General features: G+C 40.4%; 1 protein-coding gene across 2 annotated transcripts in view; it reads right to left on the bottom strand.

Moving 5' to 3' along the window:
- The window catches only part of LOC129169727 (leucine-rich repeat transmembrane neuronal protein 4), a 127,641-nt gene extending 105,314 nt beyond the window's left edge, over window positions 1-22,327 (bottom strand). Inside the window, exons 1-2 of one of the 2 annotated variants that reach the window (XR_008566465.1) lie at window positions 21,475-22,327; window positions 1,449-3,067 (exon numbers count right to left, since the gene is read on the bottom strand). Coding sequence is in view for 1 of the 2 variants with exons in the window: in XM_054756410.1 (XP_054612385.1) it covers window positions 1,506-3,067; window positions 21,475-21,478 (1,566 nt within the window). In the remaining variant the exon portion in view is untranslated. The remainder of the gene's footprint in view (window positions 1-1,448; window positions 3,068-21,474) is intronic. The other variant, XM_054756410.1, reaches the window with a different exon arrangement.
- Window positions 22,328-24,596: the final 2,269 nt, after the last annotated feature.

Below are 24,596 nucleotides of genomic sequence, written 5' to 3'. Positions count from 1 at the left end.
CTAGGGTCGCGGGTATGCTGGAGCCTATCCCAAGATCTTCCCGATCTCCTGACTGTGTAGCCAACATGTTAACTACTAGGCCACCGGGCGGCCCTTTGATAAAAGTAATGTGCGCAATTGTGTTTAATCTGACAAATCTTAAGTAACTTTGATTACATGTAGAATTACTCCAGCTTCTACTTGGACATTAACACCGCCACAGTTGTTGAACTCTGATGAAAAACAGCACCGAGCGAGTAACACTTGAAATGCTGAGATAGGTTGGATTGCAAGGTTTATAGTGTGTGTAAAGCACTTAATGTGCAGTTCGAACCCTGCTTCGCACACTGCCACATCCATATTATGTGTACTGTATTTGCAGTAGCAATGCCATAATTCACAGTCGAATAGACTTCTGTTTGACCTGTTTCCAGGAGACAGCTTTGTCTAAACAAGAAGTATCATCACATTTTAATCTTGCGACATCTCGCGACACAATTTTAGTCCTTCCCTGATTTTCATAACACCCACTGTCAAAGAATTCCATCTTCAACTGTAATGCTAAGAGTGAATTTACAGGTTTGGCTCTAGACATTGTAACGGTTCACCAGAAGCCAAAAGACCGTATGGTATTTTTCATTTCAAATATTAGTTCATGTACTAGTATCAGTTTCATTTCATCTAACAGTTTTTTGTGGCTCAATTTGTATGCCAATATGCATAAGCGGACTGTCCTAGAAGCAAAATCATAAAACTGAAACAAATGTCAGCCATTATTACTGCTATATTGAATTTACGTTCTGTCTCTATGTAGTCCTCATCTCCAGGAAAATGTGATTTAAGCGACAGATGCCATGCCAAGTATTCACACCCAGCGTTCAAGTATTCACATCACTGTTCCACAACATTCAATACCACACCAAAAAAAGAAACACCAGCAGTACACTACAAATCTTACAACAGAGCTAACGGATATAATTCATTAACTACCTCCTTGTGTATGTTCAGAATCATGGTGAAAGGGGAGTGATTCCCATCTGACTTAAGTTGAGAGGCTGGGAACAGTGGGGCAGACCCCAGTCTCACTCACAGGTCTGACAACCATTCACATTTACAAATTATAGTATTCACTTCACACATGCTGCGTTGTGAACTGCACACAGAAAGCCAAGATTCAAATTCAAATCCCAACCCAAACACGCTTGCTATGAGGCATATCAACTGTTAAGTAAACATGTAATCAGTCTAATTTAATGTGATAAAGCAAAAAACTGGATATCTGCAGAGATAAGGTTCCACAACCAACTGTTTACACATAGGACTTACCCTGTTATCAACTAATTATGTTAGAAACAAGTGAACACCCTTGATTCCAAAATAATTAATGGTAATTAACAATACACCTCTGACCTGTGACTGACTTTACTTTTTGAAGTAAAGACTTCTATCAAAGCAGAGTAAATAATTACCTCATTTGGTCTTGCTGTGGACTGAGTTTTGTTTAGGAGAAGAGGCGGCGGTCATACCTCACATTCTCGAGAGCCTGAGATGGTGTAAGTGCAGGTTCCGGTTCCGTTGACAAGCACATCCATGGCCTCAGAATTGTTGGGTTTATAGTCCACATAGTACTCCTGCAGAGGAGAGCTCAAGGTGCGTTCTGTTTCCCTTGACTTCTTGCGCCGCTTGCGGGCCGCCGATGAATTCTCCTGCAGTTGCTTGACACTACTAGGATAGCGCTTCCATGACACGTAGATTACTAACAGGATCATCGCAACAGAGAGAAAAAGGGCAACACTTCCAGCAACAATCTTGTGGAAGGACACAGGTTCCATGTCTTGATCTGGGGGAAGTGCCACTGTCTGGGTAACAGCTGATGAAGTTGGGCTCCTAATAGAGCCGTCTCCTCTCTTTCCAGAACCAGTGGGTGAAACCAAAATAGCTGGGTGATGTCCAGGCTGCTCAGAGACACTGTATGGAGTTGGGGGAACGTTGGCGGTGAGCATTGTCACTGGGTTTGATTGACAAACACCAAAAGCTTCAACAGCGTCCATCACTTTCTCACCTTGAGCTCTCTTTGGAGAGGCACAAATCATGGTAGTCTCCTTTGCACCCCTGAATTTCCTTAGCCAAAAGACAAGAGGACAAATAGCTGGCCCACAGTCCCACACATTTCCCGCCAAACTAATTGTAGTTACAGAGATCCAGGCATCAACCACCTCATGGGACACATTGGTCAACTTGTTGGAGTCCAAATTGAGGGTTTGTAGGTTGGGCAAATACTGGTAAACTACAGCATCTAACTCAGACAGATCATTCCCAGACAAATCAAGCTTTTGGATGGAGCCCCAAATCCAGGTCAGGCCCTGACTCATTGAGCGAATGCGATTCCACTGAAGGTAAAGTGCCCGCAGATTGTAGAGGCGAGGGAAATGGGAAAAATTTATCTTAGAGAACTGGTTGTGTTCCAGATGAAGCTCTGTCAGTTTAACTAAACCTGAAAGTGCATTCCGAGTGATACTGCGCAAACGGTTGTAACCCAGATCCAGGAACTCAAGATTTCTGCAATCTTGGAAGAGACGTAATGGCAGGATTTTTAGTGAATTTGAACGTATGTGGAGGCTGAGAAGCTTCCGTAGGCCTTGAAACTGCCCTGATTGCAAAGCTTCCAGTTTGTTGTATGACAGGTCCAGATTACGTAAATTGGGTACAGGATGGAATGTAGTGTTATGAAGAGAGGTGATCTTGTTGGAGCTCAAGATAAGTTCTTTGAGCCTGCGAACTCCCTGGAAGGCCATCCCATCTACAGATGTGATGTAATTGTGGTCCAAATAAAGCCAGATGAGGTGGTTAAGGCCAACAAACTGACCTGCCCGAAGGTTCATGAGGCTGTTGTACCTTAACGACAGTCCTTCACATCCTCCTGAGAGGTTCTTGGGTACATCACGAAATGCACTTGACTCACAGTACACAATTTTTCCATCACAGCGACAGCTCTTTGGGCATGGGCGCTCTGTTAGAGCTGGGCTTGCTGCAAGCCACACCTGCATCAGGAGTTGGACGACTAGCCAACGACGTTGCAGAGCACAGCCTGCATGGAAGAAGAAGAGAGTGAGAAAAAAGTGTTAAGCAGGTCAGCTCCAACATAAAACATAACAGAGAGCATATAATATGCAATGTCCTCTGAATAAGTACATCCAAGCCTCCTCAAGTAGTTATGTTTTTTATGATGAAATGAGTCATACAAGGATAGGAGTTAGGACACCAGCCCTTCTTAAAAAACAATGAATGCAAAATCACATTTTTCCATTGAATGTATTCATATTCATCCAACGTGAAATATGTATTCAGTTCTTCTTGCTTTGCCACCTGCATGATTTAATAAGAAAGCCAAATCAATTGATTAACTGAGTGGAGTCCGACAGTTTGACTTATTCCGTGTGACTACACACTGAGAACTTCTGCAATGACTCAGTATTTTGTGATTTTATAATCCAAGGCTGACAGTCCAAATTATGTGCAACAAACAACTTGGGTGATTTGCCACTTGTTAAAGAAGAAAGCAGAGCCATTTGCCCTGCCATGATAATGATACCTTTATCTTCCATCCATCCATTTTCTATGTCGCTTGTCCTCACTAGGGTTGCGGGGCTATGCTGGAGCCTATCCCAGCTGACTTTGGACAAGAGGCTGGGTACACCCTGGACTGGACGCAAGCCAATCACAGGGCACATATAGACACACAACCACATTCATACCTATGGACAATTCAGAGTCAACCTGACATGCATGATTTTGGAATGTGGGAAGAAATCGCCAAAAACCCATGCATGCACGGGGAGAACATGCAAACTCCACACAGAAATGCCCAAACTGAGATTCTCATGCAGATCTTCCCGATCTCCTGACTGTGTGGCCAACATGCTAACCACTAGACTACTGTGCGGCCCTACCTTATCTTAAAATGTGATAAAACATCTCAATTTTAACAAGGGTTTATGTTTTTCTTTTAATCCAATTCAACCAGCTTCTGTGTTAGTATTGCTCAAATTATAGCTCAGCTGAGATGCATATACGTGCACAATTCAAGTTCCTACATCCACTCATTTTGATTTTATGTACCCTTGCAAGTGTAACATTGCATCACTTCTTCTCATCTTCTTAATGTGTTCAAACACAGCAATTTACTCAGGTATCGCCAGCCCTGCTCAACATTTAACAGTTATGACACCACTGAGTTAAACCAAGAAGATGTTTTTTTTTAAATTATTTTTCTCTGTTGTCTGATGTTGCATGTTACAAGTAGGATACTAACTAAACACACCTAGTTTCTTCGTTACTTTTGGCTATAATCTACGTCAAAAATAGCATAATACCAAAGCACCATTCTCACCATGTGCCTGTTTTCCACCATGTGTCCTTGTTTTCCACCACTGACTTCAGGAATTTAGAAACGCAATCATGAATAACACGACTGACCCATGACCACCAATGTTAATGTGTTTTGTGCTTGTGTTTTGTTTAAAATATACACATATATGAGGCAAATTTGTTCTTTTGGTTCTGTTATGCCATCTATCCGTTTTCTGTACCACTCCACCACCCATCCCAGCTGACCTCGGGCGAAAGGCAGGGTGAACTCTGGACTGGCTGTTTTTGTAATCGTTAAATAAAAATGTTTTTTCACTTTTAATTAATCCTAACAAATAGGCTCAACCTTTGGAAATGTTTTGAAAATAAGCATTCAAGTGAAATAGGCTGTTTATCAGCTGATCAAAAGTTTAAGATCACAGCTATTAAAATTCCAATTCAATGTCATTTTCTGTCATGTATTCACATTGTCATGATCTCTTGACGGCAAAGGCAAAAAAGCTTTTTCTCTTACAACACGGTCGGCTTGTTGAGTTGCATAAGCAAGGCCTCATGCAATGCACCATTTCTGCTGAGGTTGGACGCAGTAAGACAGTCATTTTAAACGTCTTAAAAGATCCTGAGGATTATGGAACAAAAAAGTCAAGTGGTAGACTCAAAAAAAATTTCACCGGCTCAAAGTCGGAGGATTCGATTGCCTGTACATCAAGATACGGGAAGATCCCCGGCCCAGATGAAGGTTGTTACTGCTGCCGAGTGCAGTCCAATAAGCATCAGATGGCATATGTGAGAGAACACCAAACATGGGACATTGAAAGATGGAAGAAAGTTTTATTCTCTGATCAGAAAACATGTAACCTTGACGGTCCTGATGGCTTCCAATGTTACTGGCATGACAAGGAGATCCCACCTGAGATGTTTTCGACACGGCACAGTGGAGAGGGTGTCATTATGATCTTGGGTGCTTTTTATTTCAATGGAGCTTGGGGTTGTGCAGGGGCGTCAAACGTCATATGGCTATGTGGAGATGTTCTAGGGGGCATCATGACTGAAGGTCCTCGTCTGTGTGGTAATGACTGTTTATTTCAACAGGACAACGCTGCAGTTCACAATACCCGCCTGACAAAGGACTTCTTCCAGAGGAATAACCTCACTCTTTTGGACCATCCTGTGTGTTCCCCTGATCTAAATCCAATTGAGAGCATTTTGGGCAAGGGAATTTTACAAAAATGGACATCAGTTCCAGACAGTGGATGCCCTACTTGAAGCCATCTTCACAACATTCCCATTTCCACTCCTGGAAACACTGGTATCAAGCCTGCCCAAACCAATTTTTGAGGTGATTAACAAGAACGGCGCAGCTACTCATTACTGAATCATTTTTTGAAAAGTTTATTTCAATTCAGGGGCGTTTAAGGTTTTTCTTTTTTAGCTATTATCTTAAACTTGAACAACCAATTTCAGTTGAATAGCTGTTTGCAATAAAATGTTTCCTCAAAAAAATTTTGGGCTCACTCAAATTTCTTCTTTTTTCATTTTCAGGCTTTACTTACAACGTCCTCAAGAGGAGGGTATTTAGATATTTAGTTTAGGGTTGTCCTAATACGGCTTTTTCACTTCTGATACAATACCGATACTGTAACCTTGAGTAGCAGCCAATACCAATATTGCTTATGCATCTGGAGTATAGTTTTATCCACAATGTTGTCGTGACTAGGCATAATGTAGCGAGGGTCGAGGTGCACAATGAAGCGATTTAACCCAACGTGGCTCTTTTCTGTTATAGCTAATGACTTTTTGCCGTCCCATGGGAGTTTCTGACAATTTGCAAATGTTTCGGACAGCATTGGTTTAGTGAGTCAGATGTTTTTTTCATCGACTGTGTGGGCTTGCAAAAATCCTCATGCTGTTTTATGTGATGCTGCTTCTAATGCGTGATGAGATTGGTCATTTTAAACTTCCCCTGATTCTGTGCCACCACAAGAATCTTGTGCCTGGCAAGTTTCGGACTCAGCTGCAACATCTGCAACAAAAATACTGCCCCACGGCCGACATCACTCCTGCTCCTTGACAAACACGTTAGTACACACAATTGTGATCATGTGGGCTCTGCATAAAAGTTTGGAATGGACTGCTTGTATCAGAGATTTTAGATGCATGCAGATAATCAGTTTTTTTGCTGATATCCACAATAACAGGGGCACACCTAATTTAGTTCTCCTTTATGTCTTTAGACATGTAACATCACCACCTTAGGCCTCCATATCCTATAGCTTTTGTCTACCAAAAGAGTTTCATGTGCACAGCAACATTCCCCTAGTGGGTTTAGCTATTATCATGTCAACATCATAGCCATATTTTAAATTATATGCCGCAACAAATCATCTTACCCTTACCACCTCTCGGCCTGAGTCAGCTACCTGTGAACATGTCAGTGTGGCTGGCATTGACTGCTTGTGAGAAATCCTTCCCTCAGTTAATCCACCCTGTTTTGATTACTTAATCACATTTTCTGTAGCACTACTCTCTCAGTCCTAATCCCACAATTTACCACTCCCTATAGATCCCAATGGGGAATCACATGGTTTGACCTGGTTTTTGTTTCCTATATATAGTCATATACAGTATAGACAAGCCTATATATAGGCTTTTTGCTTAGCCTTGTAGTAAACCGAGGCCTTTTGCGATGCTTACGTTGCTGTTCCATAACACAGTTACGGCTTGAGTCGATTCTACTCACCAACTCTACCCACTGTATTTGAACTCATCACTCAGAATGAGACATGGTAACAAACAACACTTAAGGAGGCTTATGGCTGTTGGATAGGGTAAGGAGACATTTTTTTCAAGCAGCAGTCGAAAGCGGAAAGAAAACGCACCATAAAAGTTGAGACTGTGGAGTTTAATACTGCCGCATCAAGGTAAGGCACAGCAACTGGGTAAGCTAATATTAAGGCAGAATTTTGACCCAGCGTAAGTGATGTCTTCAAACCCTCCGCCGGAGCTTGATGTGCACTTACCAAAAAAATGTATGGTAGACCTGTGATTGGTCGGCTTTTCTTCATACATCATTTCTGTTTTTTCCCTCTTGCAGAAGTGCCGTAACAAACTAAATGGAGCAATTTGAGGAGCCTCGAAAAACTTTGAAAATATGAACACCTATACAATACTGTAGTGTCCTGGTAGTCAGAGTCTGACGGTCTTTTTAAATTTTATTGCCAACTTTAATGCCAACAGTAGTTCCAGCACCATCAGCTCACACACACAGCTCCCTTCCTCTCCACACTTTCAGCAACATGACGTATAACATTCACAGCGAGGTGCGTTCACCAACACCGGAATTACACTATGTGGATGTCACCACTCGCCATGGTTTACTGTTACACTGTGCCTGTACATTGTGCCTGTTGTGAGATCATTTAAACCTGCAATAAATGCATTTTCTAGTGATCACGTCTGGTCATTGTCTCCCTGAACACCAACACCTTGTGGCCAATGTAAAATACTACTTTACTTCATTCATTCATTCATTCATTCATTCATTCATTCACATGCCTTGTATTATTTGTATATTACTTCATTTAGACATGTTTAAGCTTGAAAATGCTTAATTTAGGCCAAGAATAAGTACAATTTGCTTCATAAAATAAGCTTTTTTTTAATTAATAACAGACCACAAAACAGTGATCATTTATTATTTAATCAAATTGTGAAAAGAGTGAGGGTGCAATGTACATTAAAAAAAATACTATTTTACAATAACTTATAACTCTCAAGGCATGCTGGGTAACCTCCTGTTGGGAAGCATGCCTTGCAGGTGATCAATTATTTTAATTTATTATTTATTTATCTAAAATAGGGACACTACATAATGAACATATACACAATATGTAAATATGTCAAAATGCCAATGCCAAAGGTCTACCTGTTGTCCCTGGACAACAGGTAGAACAGGTGGAAACAAGGTTCATGTTTAACACAATAAGACACAGTTAAAACACTTTAAATGAAATAAAACTTGAAACCTAGTAAAATATGAAAAAAGGTTGCCGTTTTCATCTGACTACTTTCTGTATGACTCAAGCTTTAGCAATGTAAGGCAAAAGGGAAGTGTTTTCTACAATAAATGGCCTCATTATGGAGATTACGAGCACAAAATAGTGAGTTTTCCCACAAATACATGTTTTGATCAAAAACTTGTGAACGCATGGGGTCGCAAATGCCGAATCGTGAATATGCGAGGATCCACTTTATATGCAGTCATGTTGTCCAACATGATCCTAATGACTAAGCAGCAAAACTATGTTTGTCCTTGATGGGAAGATATAAGACATAGTGTGCCAAAATTACCATAATTTCTCTCAATTATATTCAAATAACAGTAGACAGTTCGTACTCTAGTTAGGTACAAAAAGTATGGATTTATTTTGGGGTGTACACACTTGCTTTACAATAGCTAAATAAAAGTGCAGAAAATTGGTCAGTGGTCGTAGTGCCATATTGCGTCGTGTTAAAAAGGGGACAGAGTCATTTCCATTAAAATCGTTCCTCTTTACAGAGTCACTAATGATCTGTCATTAAAATATATTGATTTCCCCTTGAGAAGGTGGCATGAGGATATTCATTACTTATGTGTGCTCCTCATGGCAACATCAAGTGCAGCCTTTATAACCATTAACACTATGAGATATGTCTGCATATAAGTCACACATGATTTTAATTAGTTTACAGAATATATGAAGGCAAGCACCCTGCTGGACATGAAATGATGGGTTGTGTGAACTTGCTTGATCCTGTAATCTTGATAGACACTTGTAGTGTAGTTTTAGTGTGCTTTGTGGTTTCGGTTTCAGTGTAATCTCTGCAGGATTTGTTAGTCATAATTCCCTGAAATAGAATAGCTGAGAGGCATGATCGAACATATGCTTTCTAACATAGCCATTTCGCTTCTTGCCAAGCATCTGTGGATCCCATATGTGTATTGGATGTGTCTTTGTTTGTGTGTCAAAGAGTGAGAAAGAGGCAAACTTCTTTGTTTTTGTTTTTTTTTTTGAAGAAAAATCTTTCATCATCCTTTGCAAATGGAGTGCACCATGAAAGTATGCAAATGATTTGTACTGACTTATACCTCATCAATCATGCTATTTGCAGTGCTTTCGAAGAAATTGAAGAATACAATGGTCTGAGGGGAATTGGTGTAACATATTAGCAATACACAAGCTGGACTGGGGAACACTGCGGAGGACGCAGACAGCCCTCTGTTGCTTTTATTCCCCCAGCGTATAATAGGTCTGTGTTATTAGATGTGACTGCCTTCTCATTCAGTCTGAAGCTGCCTCACAAGACACCTCTCCCCGCCTAACTGAAACCCTATGTGGTTTAATGAGCGCTCCATGCACTAATGCCTCCTCTAATGGTATTCACAAAGGGGCACAAGTCATCCTCTTAGATGTCACTCATGCAGTTTGTCTCTATTACCTTTTACATAATGTACCTCTTGCCATTGCTTCTGTTCTCCTCCTTCATCTATCTTTGTTTCATTCTATAATCCTACTGAATTCATGCAACTTGTCCTTGACCCGCCCCACTTTTACACACGAGGTCAAATCCACTTCCACATCAACAATAAGTTCCATCCTGGCAAAGAAAAAAGAAATCAAGGAAGCTAATGTTGCGAAAAGGTGTTAGGTGTTTACGAAAGGAGTTGACGGAACAGAGATCAAACACTCAAAGATGTTGAGAAGTTGTGTACGTCCTCCGAGGTACTATTGTATATCAAATCTGTGCTTCTCACTTTTCGTCATTTGCTGTTTGTCCATCTTAGTTTTCCAAAGTGGGGTATGCATACCCCCATGGGTATGCCAATTGTCATACGGGCTACATGAATCAATTTTTTTTAAATAGTAAGGTTGCATGAAATGAGAAATGACATCAGATCGATAAATATAGCTCAGATAAAAAAAGAACCTCCAATGCGGCAAGCTTACTCGTACTGTGCAGCAGGTCGGTTATCATGAGCTAATCAAGCACTACTTTTCTGTGATGTGCTGCAAACAGCTTGTTATAACGTTCCATTGATCGTGTGGAACGTCTCACTGTTTCAGAGGAATACATTTCAAATTCCAAATGTTCTGCAAACATTCCGTGATGAGGGGAAAAACCATCGAGCTTCAACACATCAGATCTTATCAGCCACCTGAAACTCCAGCATTTCTACAACGCCCGGGGCTTGTACCTATCACTGCAGCGTTTGAAAAGTGCAAAAAGTTTGACAGAGACGACCCGATGGTTAAAATGATCTGTGATTTCATCATAAAAATGATGCCGCAGGACGACCCACCCTTTACCATCATTGAAGACACTGGCTTTTGTCAGAAAGTAAACCCCTTGGAGCTACGATTTGGAATTCTCAGCCTCTGCTATTTTTTTATGTTTTGTTAATAGTATTGATGTCATATTTGGTTAGGACAAATCTACAGGTCCAGTTTTTTAAATCCAACTGTTTTTGAGTCGTTCTTATCTCCAGGTATGCACAAACTCTGGTTAAATCTAAATTTAAAAAAATATATAGATATAAAAAGTTAGTGGTTATCATTATCAGTCTTGAGGAACACAAAGTTATCGGTATGGGCTTGAAACAAAAATATCAGGCATTCATAAAAATTGGCGCCCAACACTCACAATTACATGTGCGCCTGAATGCCTCACACCGCCTGCACAGCTCAAACAGCACGGAGCAGAAAGCAAGAAAGAGAGAGATGTCCATTGATCTGTGTACATTATATGAACAAATAAGGACTCTTGATGATTATGTTGTGCATTAAGAGTGTTTAATCTTAAATATTTCATTAATATTGGTGTTCCAATCCCCGCACTGTGCAGCGGTGAAAACCTGTCACTGTGTGTGCGTGTCTGGATGAGAAAGGGGATTCCTCCGAAAATGTGGCTTTATTGCTTGTTGTATGTATTTTTATACTTTGGATACTAGTTTATCATGTTTGTTAAATGTTCCCCTTCAATTTGGAATCAAATGAATATGTAGAAGATGATTTTAGAGGTTTTAGTTCCCAGGAGGAGGAGGAGGAAGGCGACTAATGACTTTTAACTAGTCATCTTACAAGCACTGTTCAGCACTGTTTAACTTGCTGTGTTACACGCACTGTTGTGTTTATTTAATCAAGATTTTTTTTTCTTTAAATTTAATGGGTGCGGAGATGTCCTGCGATTGACAGCCAACCAGTCCAGGATGTACCCCTCCTCTCGCCCAAAGTCAGCTGGGATAGGCTCGAGCATACCCCGCGACCCTAGTGAGGATAAGCGGCATAGAAGATGGATGGATGGAGGGCTTACATACCGGTGCACTCTATAGTCCGGAAATTACGGTAATCGATGAATCAATGATTAATCTGTTATCCAATCGATCAACAACAATTTTGGTTTTCAATTAATGTTTTTTCTTTATGTAAATATCATCTGAATTCAGCCTCCCAAATGTTAGGTCTTCATGAAAACAGACCTACTATCTCTGTGTTTTAGGCAAAAAAAAGATATTCACTCACATCAGTTTTGATTTCAGAAAACAGCGATCCTTGTTTGCTGCTTTTCTGATACGTCGCAGACCAAACTACTGATTGTGTTTGATTGATTGATTGAGTTGGTCCTTCTAGGGCACGGGTCACCAACACAGTGCCCGCGGGCACCAGGTAGCCCCCCACGACCACATGAGGTGCCCGCAAGCCTGCTTTTCATTCAGGTTTTCAGTTAATAATGAAAGAACAGTAGAAAGAAATGCATTCCGAAATACAAAATGTGAGTTGTGGATACCAGCATTTTGTTAATGTTCTGGTAAAACAAGCATATTCGCTTTGTTTGGGTTTAAAATAAGGTCTGAAAATAAATGTTACAAAAATGAGTAGCTCGTGGCCATTTTCATTTTCTAAAAGTAGCTCTCACAAGAAAAAACGTTGGTGACCCCTGTTCTAGGGCCTAACAGATTACTCAATTAATCAAAACAACAAGCTTCAGATTAATCGATTAAGCAAATAATTGTTAGTTGCAGCCCTAAATTCAACCCATTTAAATGGAAGGATCCAAAAAAATATATGTGGGACGGTTACTTATCCATTTACCAGTGTCCAATGTCAAACTTTATAAAAATATGACCAACAAAAAAAATTAAAATTGACCCGGAATCACTTATCAAATTAATTAACAAATGAATCCTGTTCAATATTTCGAGGTAGTTACGATTTAAAAAAAAAAAAAAGCTTTGTTTATTAAGTGTGCAGGAGTAGGGGAGTGTGTTTAAAGACACACTTTCTTTGCATGACATGACTATTTCTGCCTCTCAGCCTTAAGACATGAGTGCACTTTCCTGCTGACCTTCACTAAAATTCATTTGGTTTATCAAGTTTGCAAATGACTGTGTGGACAAGCAACCAGCTGATTGCTGTCAATGAGTAAACTACTTGCAGCTTTACAGAGATGCCAAATTGTAAAACACATAGAGGAGAGAACCCCTGCACCAGCCTGAGCCACCCTATTAGTCTCCAATTATCTTTCGGATGATGGCAGGTTCTGCCAACAATATCCTGCCATGTCCTTGAGTTTGTGCCACTTTTCTAAAACTACACAAAAGTTCTGCAAGAATATCGTCATGAAGGCAATGCACACACAGATTGTGTGTTTTGTTTTTGTATGCTGCTTGATTTCCCTTGATAGTAACAGCTCCATGCAAGTGAAGTGATATAAAATAATAATAACCGGCCCACACTTTTCACCGTCCTGCAACGCCCAGAGACTCAAAACTGTTTTCACACACCTTTCATCAAGTTTAGTGTACTACTGTGTGTGCTACATGTGTAAGTTAATATGTCCACATTGAAGTCAGTCTATTTGATCTACCTTGATGAATCTACAGAATCATAATGTACCAGTCCTCCTTTATAAATAATAACTCCAAGTAGATGTTGTCTCTGTAATCATACGTATACAATTGAAATGCAAACTAATACAAAATCTAAAAGGGCTTACAGTATGTACACTGACAACAACACGATCAGAAATTGTCGATAGAGCTTTTGATTTTTTGCAAATTATACTGTTTGGGTGCACAGAGACGTCTGATTGATGTACAGTAGATCCCCACTATTTGCAAGGGTTACCTTCCAAGACAACCCGCAGATGAAAATGATTGATACGCCCATAAAAACATTGATTTTTGACACACGGCTCCTATTCCTCTAAACCCTCCTGCTGCCTGGACTCAGGTTTTGGATGAACATTAGTTTTTATGTAAGATCATCAATGAACAGATGGAATCAGAGTTATGGTGCAGAAGTTATAAATAAGTTTTACTTCTGCATCTCTCAGCAATTACAGGGTGGGACATAAGTTTCCCTACATTGAAAAAATAATCATTCATGTTTGACAACCATTTTGAGTTTTTTTGAATGTAATTTTTAATATAATACAGTCGAGATGATTGCACATTACATGTTTTCCACTGTTGATGAACTTGCATTAGCACAGTTGAAGTTATGCTTGTAATGACGTTGGTGATATGTTCCTTGAGATGATTTATGGACTTTAAGTGCCCCCAAAGATAGAAGTGAAGAGGGGGGAGATCTGTCGATCTGATTTGAAATATAAAAAAATTATACATTATACGTCCTCCTATGTATGGAAACTTATGGCCCACCCTGTATGGTGCATTCAAGGTCTGCTGAACAAAATGCAAAATTTCAACGCTTCAAGAAAAAACATCAGTGAAGCATGAAGACACAAACATGTAAAAACGGTGGGCTTTTTTAACAGTGGTACATGCTTTCTGTGCATTTTACCTGTTTTTTCAGTGCCGAAAAAAAAGTAACTTAAAATGATTTATACAACCAGGAAAGAGTGCCGTAGGATTTCTCCTAATTTGCACAATAGATATGATATGTTAGATAGACAGACAGACAGACAGATGAGTACTTTGCACATGCGTAGTAGAAATCAGGTTGACTGATGCGTGACTGGGTCGGTAAGATGCCGCCCTGATGTAGACGCATTTTGCACATGCGCATAACAGATCATGTTTCTGGTGCAGCTCAAGTAGTGACAGCAGTGGTGAAAAATACTTGTTATGCTCGGATGGCGTCTGGCCATACATGCCGCTTCCAACGAGATCCCATTTTTCTCGAGTAAACAGCGAATGGAGAATGCAAAAATGCCACCGAAGAAAAAGATAAACCCTATTTCTGGTTCACAGAATATTGCAGCTGTATTTTCTGCTTCCAGTACTACTGATCAGCCTATCGATAGCGCCTCAACATTGTCTGCATACTGCATTATGTCTGTAAACTTTTCACATTTAGATTTTAATTTGTTTAGATACATTTTGAACATAAATGAATATATCCATTTATTCGAACAATATCCTACCATACCATATGGTTTAATTTGTAAAGATAATGGTGATGGTAATGGTTTAATTCATCCTGAACATGCACACGAGTCAAACTGGAGCACATCACATAGTACAATTCACAATTTCTCATGTCCAAAAAGGAGTAGGAAGAAGCCAGGCTTATTTAATCCTACCCAGTACACAGTACCGTGTACTTTGTACACAGTAGTTCAGGTCTCTTCTTCTTTGTATTTTGTGAACATCAACTGCTTGTACTTTTTCTTAAAATCACTCATTTTAGTGCATTGTTTGAGTTCCTTACTCAATCCGTTCCACAACTTGATTCCACATACAGAAATGCTGAAATTTGTTAGTGTCGTCCGTGCATATAAGTGTTTTAGGTTTAATTTTCCCCTAAGATCATATTTCTCTTCTCTTGTTGATAAGAATTGTTTTACGTTTTGGGGTAGAAGGTTATTGTTTGCTTTATGCATAACTTTAGCCATTTGAAAGTTTACTAGATCAGCAAATTTTAATAATTGTGATTTTATAAATAAATGAGGTTAGCACTACAATTTTAGAAGAAGAATATAAGAAATGGAGAGAATGTGACCTATTGACACCCCAGACACCTGTGGGTCCCGAGGACTCACTACATTGAAAACCTGTCAAATCACTCATTATGTAAATTACTTTGCACTGTTCCGAAGACATTTTTATCATGTATTTAAAATACCAATCTTTGAACTATGTTTTATCCCGAATTACATGCACACAGCCAATCTGCATGGTGGTAAACCCACGATGGGTTGTCAATCACTGGTAGTTTTGAGCCTATTTTGAGCGTGTCAAGAAGAAGTGGGAGTAAAGAAATGGGACCACAAAGGACGCAGCATTCTTCATGGCCATTACCTGTGTGGAGGTTATTATGTTTGACATCCATGTCAAAACAACTGGTTGCAAGCAAATGTCACTGAAGTTCGGATGGCTTAAAGTTGATGTTTGATGATTATACTATGCAGCTTTTAATGTCAAACCTATTGTATTTAACTGAACTACAATGAGTTGGCCTCTTCTGTCACACCCTCAATTGAAGTTTCATGTCACTGCCATTGTCAAACACGTATTGACACTACACGTTGCAGCTTAAAACATATAGTAAATGAGAAAATACATGAATATAGCATTATTAAATGAAAACATCGCACTCACTTGAAAGATTGCTTCAATGGGATACATATTTAGAAGATTTATTCCATTTACAAAATGTTTCCTTGTATATGCATGCGCAGTAGCGCTAGCTGGTAGTGAAGTCACACGTGTCACCATTCCACCGGTAGTGGCACGCTGTTGTCAAGTCGAGGGTCATCAAATGTGGAGATATGATTCAGAAAGAGGAAGGAGCCAAGGACAAGTGGTATATACCGGTTACCTTCCACTGAACAACAAGCAACAACCACTCAGCAACAGTTGCTAACAACAATCACATGACCCAGTAACGGAAGTGAAACTAAAATAATAAAATAATAAAAACTCGTTACCTTTTTTGAGGCGCTGATTGAGTGAGTGATGGCATTTATTTGCACTGTACTTTGTTGGGTTTTTTCTAGAAGAAAATATTTATGGTCTTGTGACGTGAGTCGAAGGATTAGCCACCATAGACTACATTAAGAACTGCATTTTATTTATCATTTATTTAGAAATCATTCTGTTATCTTTTCTTGTTTATCTTTTTAAACACATATGTTCCACTTCCATTATGTTCTATTATATTGTTAAAAAATGACTGTTGGAGAAGTTTTTTTCAAAAAACAGATCTTTCAAAATAACACATTTTAGGGCTGTAATTATAATACCGTGTAACAAACTGTGATATTTTTGCCCAAGGTTATCATACCATCAGAATCTCATACCAGCCCATGCCTACACAGAATGTACATTTTTCTTAGCGTGTGACTTGGAATTGACCAGACAAGCTCAAACCGAGACCTCAGCGGGCAGGACAAGACATACGATAAGATCTAATATGCAGTTTGTGTCTAAGAGCATCAGTTCAATGCTTTAAAGGTTAACAAAATAATGATGAAAATCAATTCTTTATTTGACAGGCAGCCAGTATGGAGAGGCAGGCACAGGGCTGAAATTGTCATGCCTTCTTGATCCTCGTAGTGAGTCAGGCAGGCTACAGCATTTTGTGTCATCTGGATAGACAGTTGAGGAAGATCTGACTGATACCAGAATAAAGACCAATGCAGTAATTTTTTCATCTTGAGATGATGGTAGAACTAGTCCACTTTTTGAAAAACAAGTACATCGTATGTGTGATTTAGTTGTTGAAGGAGAAGTGAGTAATATGCTGTAATGGTCAGAGAGAATCTTTCATCTAGGTACCCAGACAGAATGATTTTATTCATTCATTCTCCATACTGCTTGTCCTCATTACGGTCACAAGTGAGCCGCAGCCTACCCCAGCTGGCTACAGGCAAGAGGCAGGGTACACCCTGGACTGGTCACCAGTCAATCACAGGGCACATACAGTATATACAACAACAACCATTCACACGTAACAAAAATTTAGAGTCTCCATCTAGCCTAACATGCATGTTTTTTGAATGTGGGAGGAAGTACCTAGAGCACGGGTCGGCAAACCGCGACTCCGGAGCTGCATGTGGCTCTTCAGCCTCCTTGTTGCAACTCCCACGCCGAGCTCTGTGATTTTTTTTTTTTTTTTTTTTAACACCGGAGTGAAGGAAACGTGCATTTTTGAAAAGAGTTTGAAGTATGCGACTCACCGCAAGTCCGTGAATGCATCTACACTGCGTTCTGACTGCCGATTGGATGAGCAAGGGAAGAAGGAGAGGGGCCAGTGTGGGCAGTGAGACACGAAAAGCACGTCTGGTTGAGTAATCTATCCATAACAAAGAATACATCCCTAAATACAAAAATGTCAGAAGAAAATAAAGAGTTTAATTCTGAATGGACATATTCCTTTGCCTTCACTGCTGGTTTACCCGTGTGCCAGAAAATGTAACGTTTAAAGACATTTTCAAAACAAGTACTCTGCTTTTTCTGAAGTACTTAACTGCAGGTGGGCGTAAGACAGCAATTTTGGAACTTCTACGGAAGGGTGAGCAGAGCAAACATACTTTTAAAAAGTGGATGAACCCTCCAAACTCAACTAGAGCTGCTAGTAGGGGTGTCGCAAGTGTCGCAAGATTAAAACGTGACAAGATTTCTCGTCTGGAGGAAAGCTGTGTCACGAGAACAGGGCAGCCAGAAGCCAGACTGTGAACTATAGCATCGCTACTAGGAATGATAATACAGTAATATGGAAGTGACAGGGTGCAAAGCATTATTGGAAGCGCACATGTGTGTTTTATGAACACCTTGCAATCCAACCCACCTCGGTGTTCACAGCGTAAGGGTCAGCAAGTGACGTGTGTGAGCATGTGCAAGCAGGACAAGGACACGCTGTAGTAATTCTACATTTCAACAACTTTACTTAAAAGGAAAACTGCACTTTTTTTGGAATTTTGCCCATCATCTACAATCCTTATGTAACATAACAGCGGATGAAGACGCGAGAGTCTTGCATCGCAGCGGCAAGTAGCGGCTTCTTGCGTCATCCGCCCATGTAGTATACACTGTGGAACACATACACAACAATGTACGGGCGACAGCGTGCAGTGATACAACCGAAGAGAAAAGGTAACGCTGAGTGATTGTGAGGACTGATTTTTTCGTGAAGGCATTTTTATCATGCATATGTATTACTCTTTTAAATACATATTGTTTTGAGAAGCCAAACTATTTACTTAAGTGGCCCCACCAACAACGTTCCTCATCAACGCAATCCCACAGAACTCGGCTCACAGGACGAAGTGGGGGGTAAGTCACTATAAACGTACTACACTGCTGATGGGGATTTCACTTTATGTCAAAAAATCCAAACTATCCCTTTAAGGGTCATTTTCACAGAAAGGGAATGACACACGATAACTATGGCTGACCCTAGCCATGTATGTCCAGTCAAACTTCGGTTTTCAAACGCGCCAATATTCATATGATTTGGTTTTCAACTAAAATGTTCGCCAAATTTTTTCCCTCGGTTCTCGTCCACTGTCTCATTTACCGCACAATAACTAACATGTATGCAACTAACTGTTGTATTTTACGCTTTGGTGTGTTCTTGTGATAGTAATGAAGACGGACTACTCTCAGAATTGCTTCTTTATTCAGCCATCTCTGATCACACAGCCAACACCACAATACTCTCGCAATACTTAGTTTGCACAATACTACGGTCTCATTCATTTGGTTCATTGATTTTGACAAATTGTTGTCGTTGTTGATCCCTTCCTATCGCCCCTCTCTCCTCCTCGCTCTCCGATCCATGCAGCCATTGCCAAAAAGAGTCTTCAATAAAGGTAAAAGTTCATTAATTCAGCATTTATAATTATTTTGCATCTGCATGTAAAACCATAATTATTCTCTATAATAATATTTTTATTATTTTTTTTATATTGTTAATATATTTGGGTGTTTGGAACAGATTAATTGGCTTTACATTATTTCCTATGTGAAAAATTGCTTTGGTTTTCATACGTTTCAGTTTTCGTCAGACCTTTTGGAACAAACTAGTCACAAAAACAAAAAAAAACGAGGTACCACTGTAAAAGATGCACAGCTAAAAACCTTTATTGACTGACACTGACCATCTGCTTTTAGAATATACAATATGAATTTCATATATTATGGCATTGCTCTCGAGGAGTTAGTATGTTGGTCTCACAGTCAGGTGACTGAGGGTTCGTATCTCCGTTTGGGCATCTCTGTGTGGAGTTTGCGTGCTCTCCCCGTGCGTGGGCACTCCAGCTTCCTCCCACATCTCAAAAACATGCATATTAGGTTAATGGAAACTCTAAATTCTTCATAGGTGTGAACATGAGTGTAAATTTGTCTAAGTGCCCTGCGATTGGCTGGTGACCAGTTCTGGGGATACCACGTCTGGCATAGGCTCCAAGTTGCCCATGACACTGAGGGCAAACAGTATAACGTAGAACATGGATGGATGGTCTCAAGAAAGCCAATGCCCCCCTACCTGCTTCACCTGGCATTTCAAGAATGCTGTCTTTTTGATGCTGAGGGGGCAGCAGAAGGTCAGCTATTGTCTATAGTTGGACTAATGTGACGTTGCTTGTAAGGCATGGCCAAGGTTTGGAATACTAAGCCTTTAAGATTTTCAACAAGTATTTATTTTATGTATTTTTGATAGTAAGATAAGCATTTTAATCAGGTGAAATATGTGTGGGATGTGATTTAGGTCACTCTGTACTTCTGTATTTTTTTCCACAATCCCTTCAGTGCCGCCTCTCTTCTGGCACAACAGATCTCTGATGACATGCTCCATGAAACATAAGTGCGTTGCATGCTGTTAATGAAGAACATCACAGTCAGCCACACTAGAGAATAACTGCACCATGTAATTATCAAATAATTGTGGGAAACCTCATAAAACCCACGTGAGATTGAATTTTTTGCGGGGGAGGATTCTCGGTAGGTTAATGCACCTGGACGCCACTACGTTCTTTAGATGTGAGCGTGAACTACCTGCATAAGCTGCTGTAAACTTCACTGCACCACCGAGAGCGTACTGACATGCTATTAAACTGGGAAACAAAAAGCCAGGCTTCCATGATTCACCCTACAGGGTTGCTTTTCTTTGCACATAAATTGCATCTGAGCTCCTACAGTTGTACGGTGCAGCTTCATGCACTGCTCTTGCTTATATTGATGTGGTGCAGAAACCCGCTGTGGGTCAATATATCATGCTGCCTTACAATTAATGGCATAGCAATACCAGTGAACTTGATCATCTGTACAGGCTACCAGCTTCCAGTGGTTTGGGAGATGAGGCTACCACAGTAGGCCAAAGACGGGGAACAAAATCTAAGTCTACATATTGAAATTGTGCTGTCTATGTGTGTGGTAATAGAATGTATTATCAAGAGAGAAGGGAGGGAGTGCGGAAAAAGTGGGATTTGTATGCACACGAGGAAACCAATACAATTAATTAAATAAAACTGTTCTGTCACTATTATTCTAAAACCCCCAAAATTATACATTTATGGATTATGGATGACTACACACTTACTTTTTCAATTGATGAAACACTTTAGCGAGAGTCCCTTGATGGCATTTGCATAAGTGTTTGAATTCAGAACAGTGCCTACAAATCACTAAAGTTTTACCTCATGAATGTGCTCCAACTGGGTGGTTGGATTTTGTTCCTTTCAGATTAAGGACACCCAATAGATTATGCGGGGGGGGGGGTACGTTTTTGTAACATTGACTGGCTTCCAACATTGATGTGATTAGCATTCCTGTCCATGCCAGTGTGCCAGCCACTCAAATTGGTCAAGAGAAAAAAGGATCCTCTCTAATTTGCACTGCACACCTAACATCATTGAGTGCACACGCTTGGAAATCACAAATGAAATCTCTGATAAACCTTGCAGTCAAGACATGTAGGGGAGTAAAACACATTGCATCTCTGTTACTGGATATTGAGGCTTCAGCAGACTCATTCCTCTAGCTTCTAAAAAACATTTCCACAATATGACAATGTATTGGTGCAAAATTCAAGACAGTTTCTCCTTAGAATGAATGTGATTGAGGAGGGAAACTGGCATGCATCTGGCTGGAATGTGAGCAATATTTTGAAAAAAACAACTTACCCATATCCGCGTATCTGTACAGTCCAACTACAGGTTTTAATGGATTCTGGTAGGCATTTCCACTAACAGGTACTGTCCTAATCCACAAACCTAGTCTGAGCGCACCTGCTCCGCCTGGGTGTGTAGTCCGGTTTAAATGTCAGCAGCGTCGCACATGTAGCTCCACTTTAGGATGAATAGCTTGGTGTTTTCTACAGCAATTTTAAAACTCCCCGTCCATGTTTTTACTGCAAAAAGACCCGCCGTGTCCAAGTTGGAGCCAAAAAGAAATGCCCGCTGCAGCAGGCGCAGTCCCATCCAAGTGGACCATGGCAGTCTCTAAATGCACATGAAGATCCAGCACAAAACCCGTCAAAGAATTTCACCGTTACCGTGATATGATGCGATTTTCCACACAAAAAGGAGCCCTAGATTCCTCCCCTAAGCAGCTAGAAGCCCGCTGTCGTCAAGAAGAGGATGCTCTGTCTGGACCGCGCATGGCGCACAGAGCAAAGTAACGCTGCTTTCTCCACAAGTCAACACCAAAACTCAGAAAATAGTCCAATATCCAAATATCCACCTTTTCTCGTCCGTTTTCCTCCCTCATCCACGCAGTTTCAATCGGCGTGACGCTGTTGTTAATGAGTGCGTCTGCATGCCAGAGCAACTTTAACCACGCAGAATCCGAATGCCCTCTTCTGGCGGCTCCGCGACCCGCGAGCACGTCTGTGGAAAGTGGCTTGAAACGGGAAAGATGATCCAGACATGTATGGACGGCTAATTCATTCAGTGGTATTCAGAATGTCACAACAGGCAATTGCAAACCGATTAAACACATGGTTGCTTCTTTTTTTTCCATCCTATTTTCACCCGACGCGTGTGCGCATCGCTCAGTCTGTGCCCATTTAGGCTGTTCATTATCAGGCGTGTTCTGTGATAATATCTCACCCTACTGTTGCTTTATATTTTGCATTAAGCTAACTATTAATGCTGCAGTTTGCTGCCCAAACTCATGGACCCTTTTCTACCTATTACTGAACACTGAAGCCCACATAAACACACACAATATAAAGTAGGGCAGAAAGCAGGCAATAAAAAAACAAATGTTATGGAAGTCACTCTTGACATTTTTTCTTTTTTTTGGCACCCAAAAAATTCTGATGTTTTGATGTGCTAAAGTCACAGGCCACCACTACCACCATTACATTTGTTCTTTTTACAAATAATTTTATAATGACCATATTCTGTACAACTACAGTAACTCAATAGAAAGCAGATGGTTTAAACTTTTTTTGAAATGATCTGTGCCGCTTTCATTAGGTTTGTTTAGTGTTGGGCAAATTACTTTTTAAAAGGTATTTAGTTATAGTTACTACCTTTATTAGTTACCAGGGAAAGTGTGGCATGTGGCATTCACGTCCTGCCATATCAGTGCATAATGTATGACTTGCTTGTGTTCTGTGTAGATGTTCGGACCTCCGATGTTCCTGAATACACCCCACTTGGTGTGAGTGGTGGAGGATGAGAAAGTGTTGTGTCGGTGTAGAGAGGACGTAGTGCCGGTGTCCAAGTGGGAGGTGTTGTAAATGAGCACTGCTGTTAACGTGGTAATGTCAGAATCAAGTTAATAAAGAGCGTTAGACTCAGTGGGACTTTGTCGGGGTGCTACAATATTAATGCGCCACATTTCACTGACGCAAATAGCAATGGCATTGTGTTTGAAATAGTAATTAATTAGATTACAATAACGCTGTTATTTTTAACACCGTTACTCCAAACACTGTTTATTTCTCATTTGGTCTGTAGGTTAGTTAGGATACTTCCTAGTTTATGGACCATAATAAAAAGACTTCTATATAGGGTTGGACATCGTTTCAATTTGAGCGATTCCGGTTCCAATTACGATTGTTTGTTTCGATTCGTTACGATTCCTAACAATTCTTGATTCAGATTATTTTCAGAGGTAGAGTCATAAAAGTTTGCATTGTTTAAATGAGGATGCTAAATTCTTGGCTGAAATGTCTGAATGTCACCGTGATTTTTTTTGCTAAATTATATAAACTTTTTCTGAATTACTCACATGATTGAACTTGACTATAAATGTTTTGAGGTCTCTTTACATAAGATGTTCACAAATGATTTTGATTTTTATTTTTCTATCAGTCACACACTGTCCATGGTTGAAATGGATGAACACAAACGCTTCCTGCCGTTCGTGTTCGCCGGCTTCTTCTTCTTTGGTGTTATGCACCATTTTTTCCGGTCGGTAGGCTGGTCGATCACCGAAAATAGGACCCGTCAGTTAAAATTAACGATTATAGGGGGAATCGGAATGTTAGCCCTGGTTCCCACCAGTCCTCGATGCCCAACCCAAACTTTTATCCATATTTTCACCGAAATATTTGTGTCTTTTCCAGTCAGTTGTGTTTCTTTTTGCATTATACTGTTTTGATTGAGGTTAAATTGTAGTTTTAGCCCAGAACCAGGTGACGGCAGTTTATTTACCTATTTATTTATTATTGCTTCGCCTTACCTTGCTAATTACAGTAAATCTCCCAATCCGTTCCGGCCCGGGAGCATGCCATTGCAGGGCATGACTTGGCACAGTCGGAGCCACCCCTCCCTATACATGCAGAGCAAGTGCTGTGCATAGGGCCCCACAGTCTATGGGGTAAGGGGGTGGGCCCATTTTGTGCAAGGGCCCCAGATGCGCATTGCTGCCGTGACACGTGCACGCAGCATCAAGCCAGTCCAAGGCCGTGTCACCAATTAGAGAATAAAAAGGTAGAATTCGCCCACCCTCCTATCAGTCTCTGTTGCTGTAACAGTACATGCTGCTCCCTTTCAAGGCAGAAGGTGCGGGTTCTATTGCAAACCTGGCCTATTTCTTTTTCTTTATAAACAAGAGGAGGCTCGTAATGGTGATGGGGCCGTTCTAAATCAAAAAGTTTGGGCCATATTTTTGACCCAGTCAAGCCCTGCCTAGGACTGTATATCTATATCTACATACATGGTCAGAAGTGTTGGTACCCTTACGCCAAAGAAGGGAAAACCCACAAGAATCACTGAAAATATTGGAAACTGACAAAAGCAATGAACGATATTAAAAATGAACAAATGGAAATCAGACATTGCTTTTGAAT

This window comes from Dunckerocampus dactyliophorus, chromosome 17 (assembly GCF_027744805.1).
Source record: "Dunckerocampus dactyliophorus isolate RoL2022-P2 chromosome 17, RoL_Ddac_1.1, whole genome shotgun sequence".
NCBI lineage: Eukaryota > Metazoa > Chordata > Actinopteri > Syngnathiformes > Syngnathidae > Dunckerocampus > Dunckerocampus dactyliophorus.
Note: the sequence above shows the minus strand (reverse complement) of the source record. Positions and strands in the feature narration are given on the sequence as shown.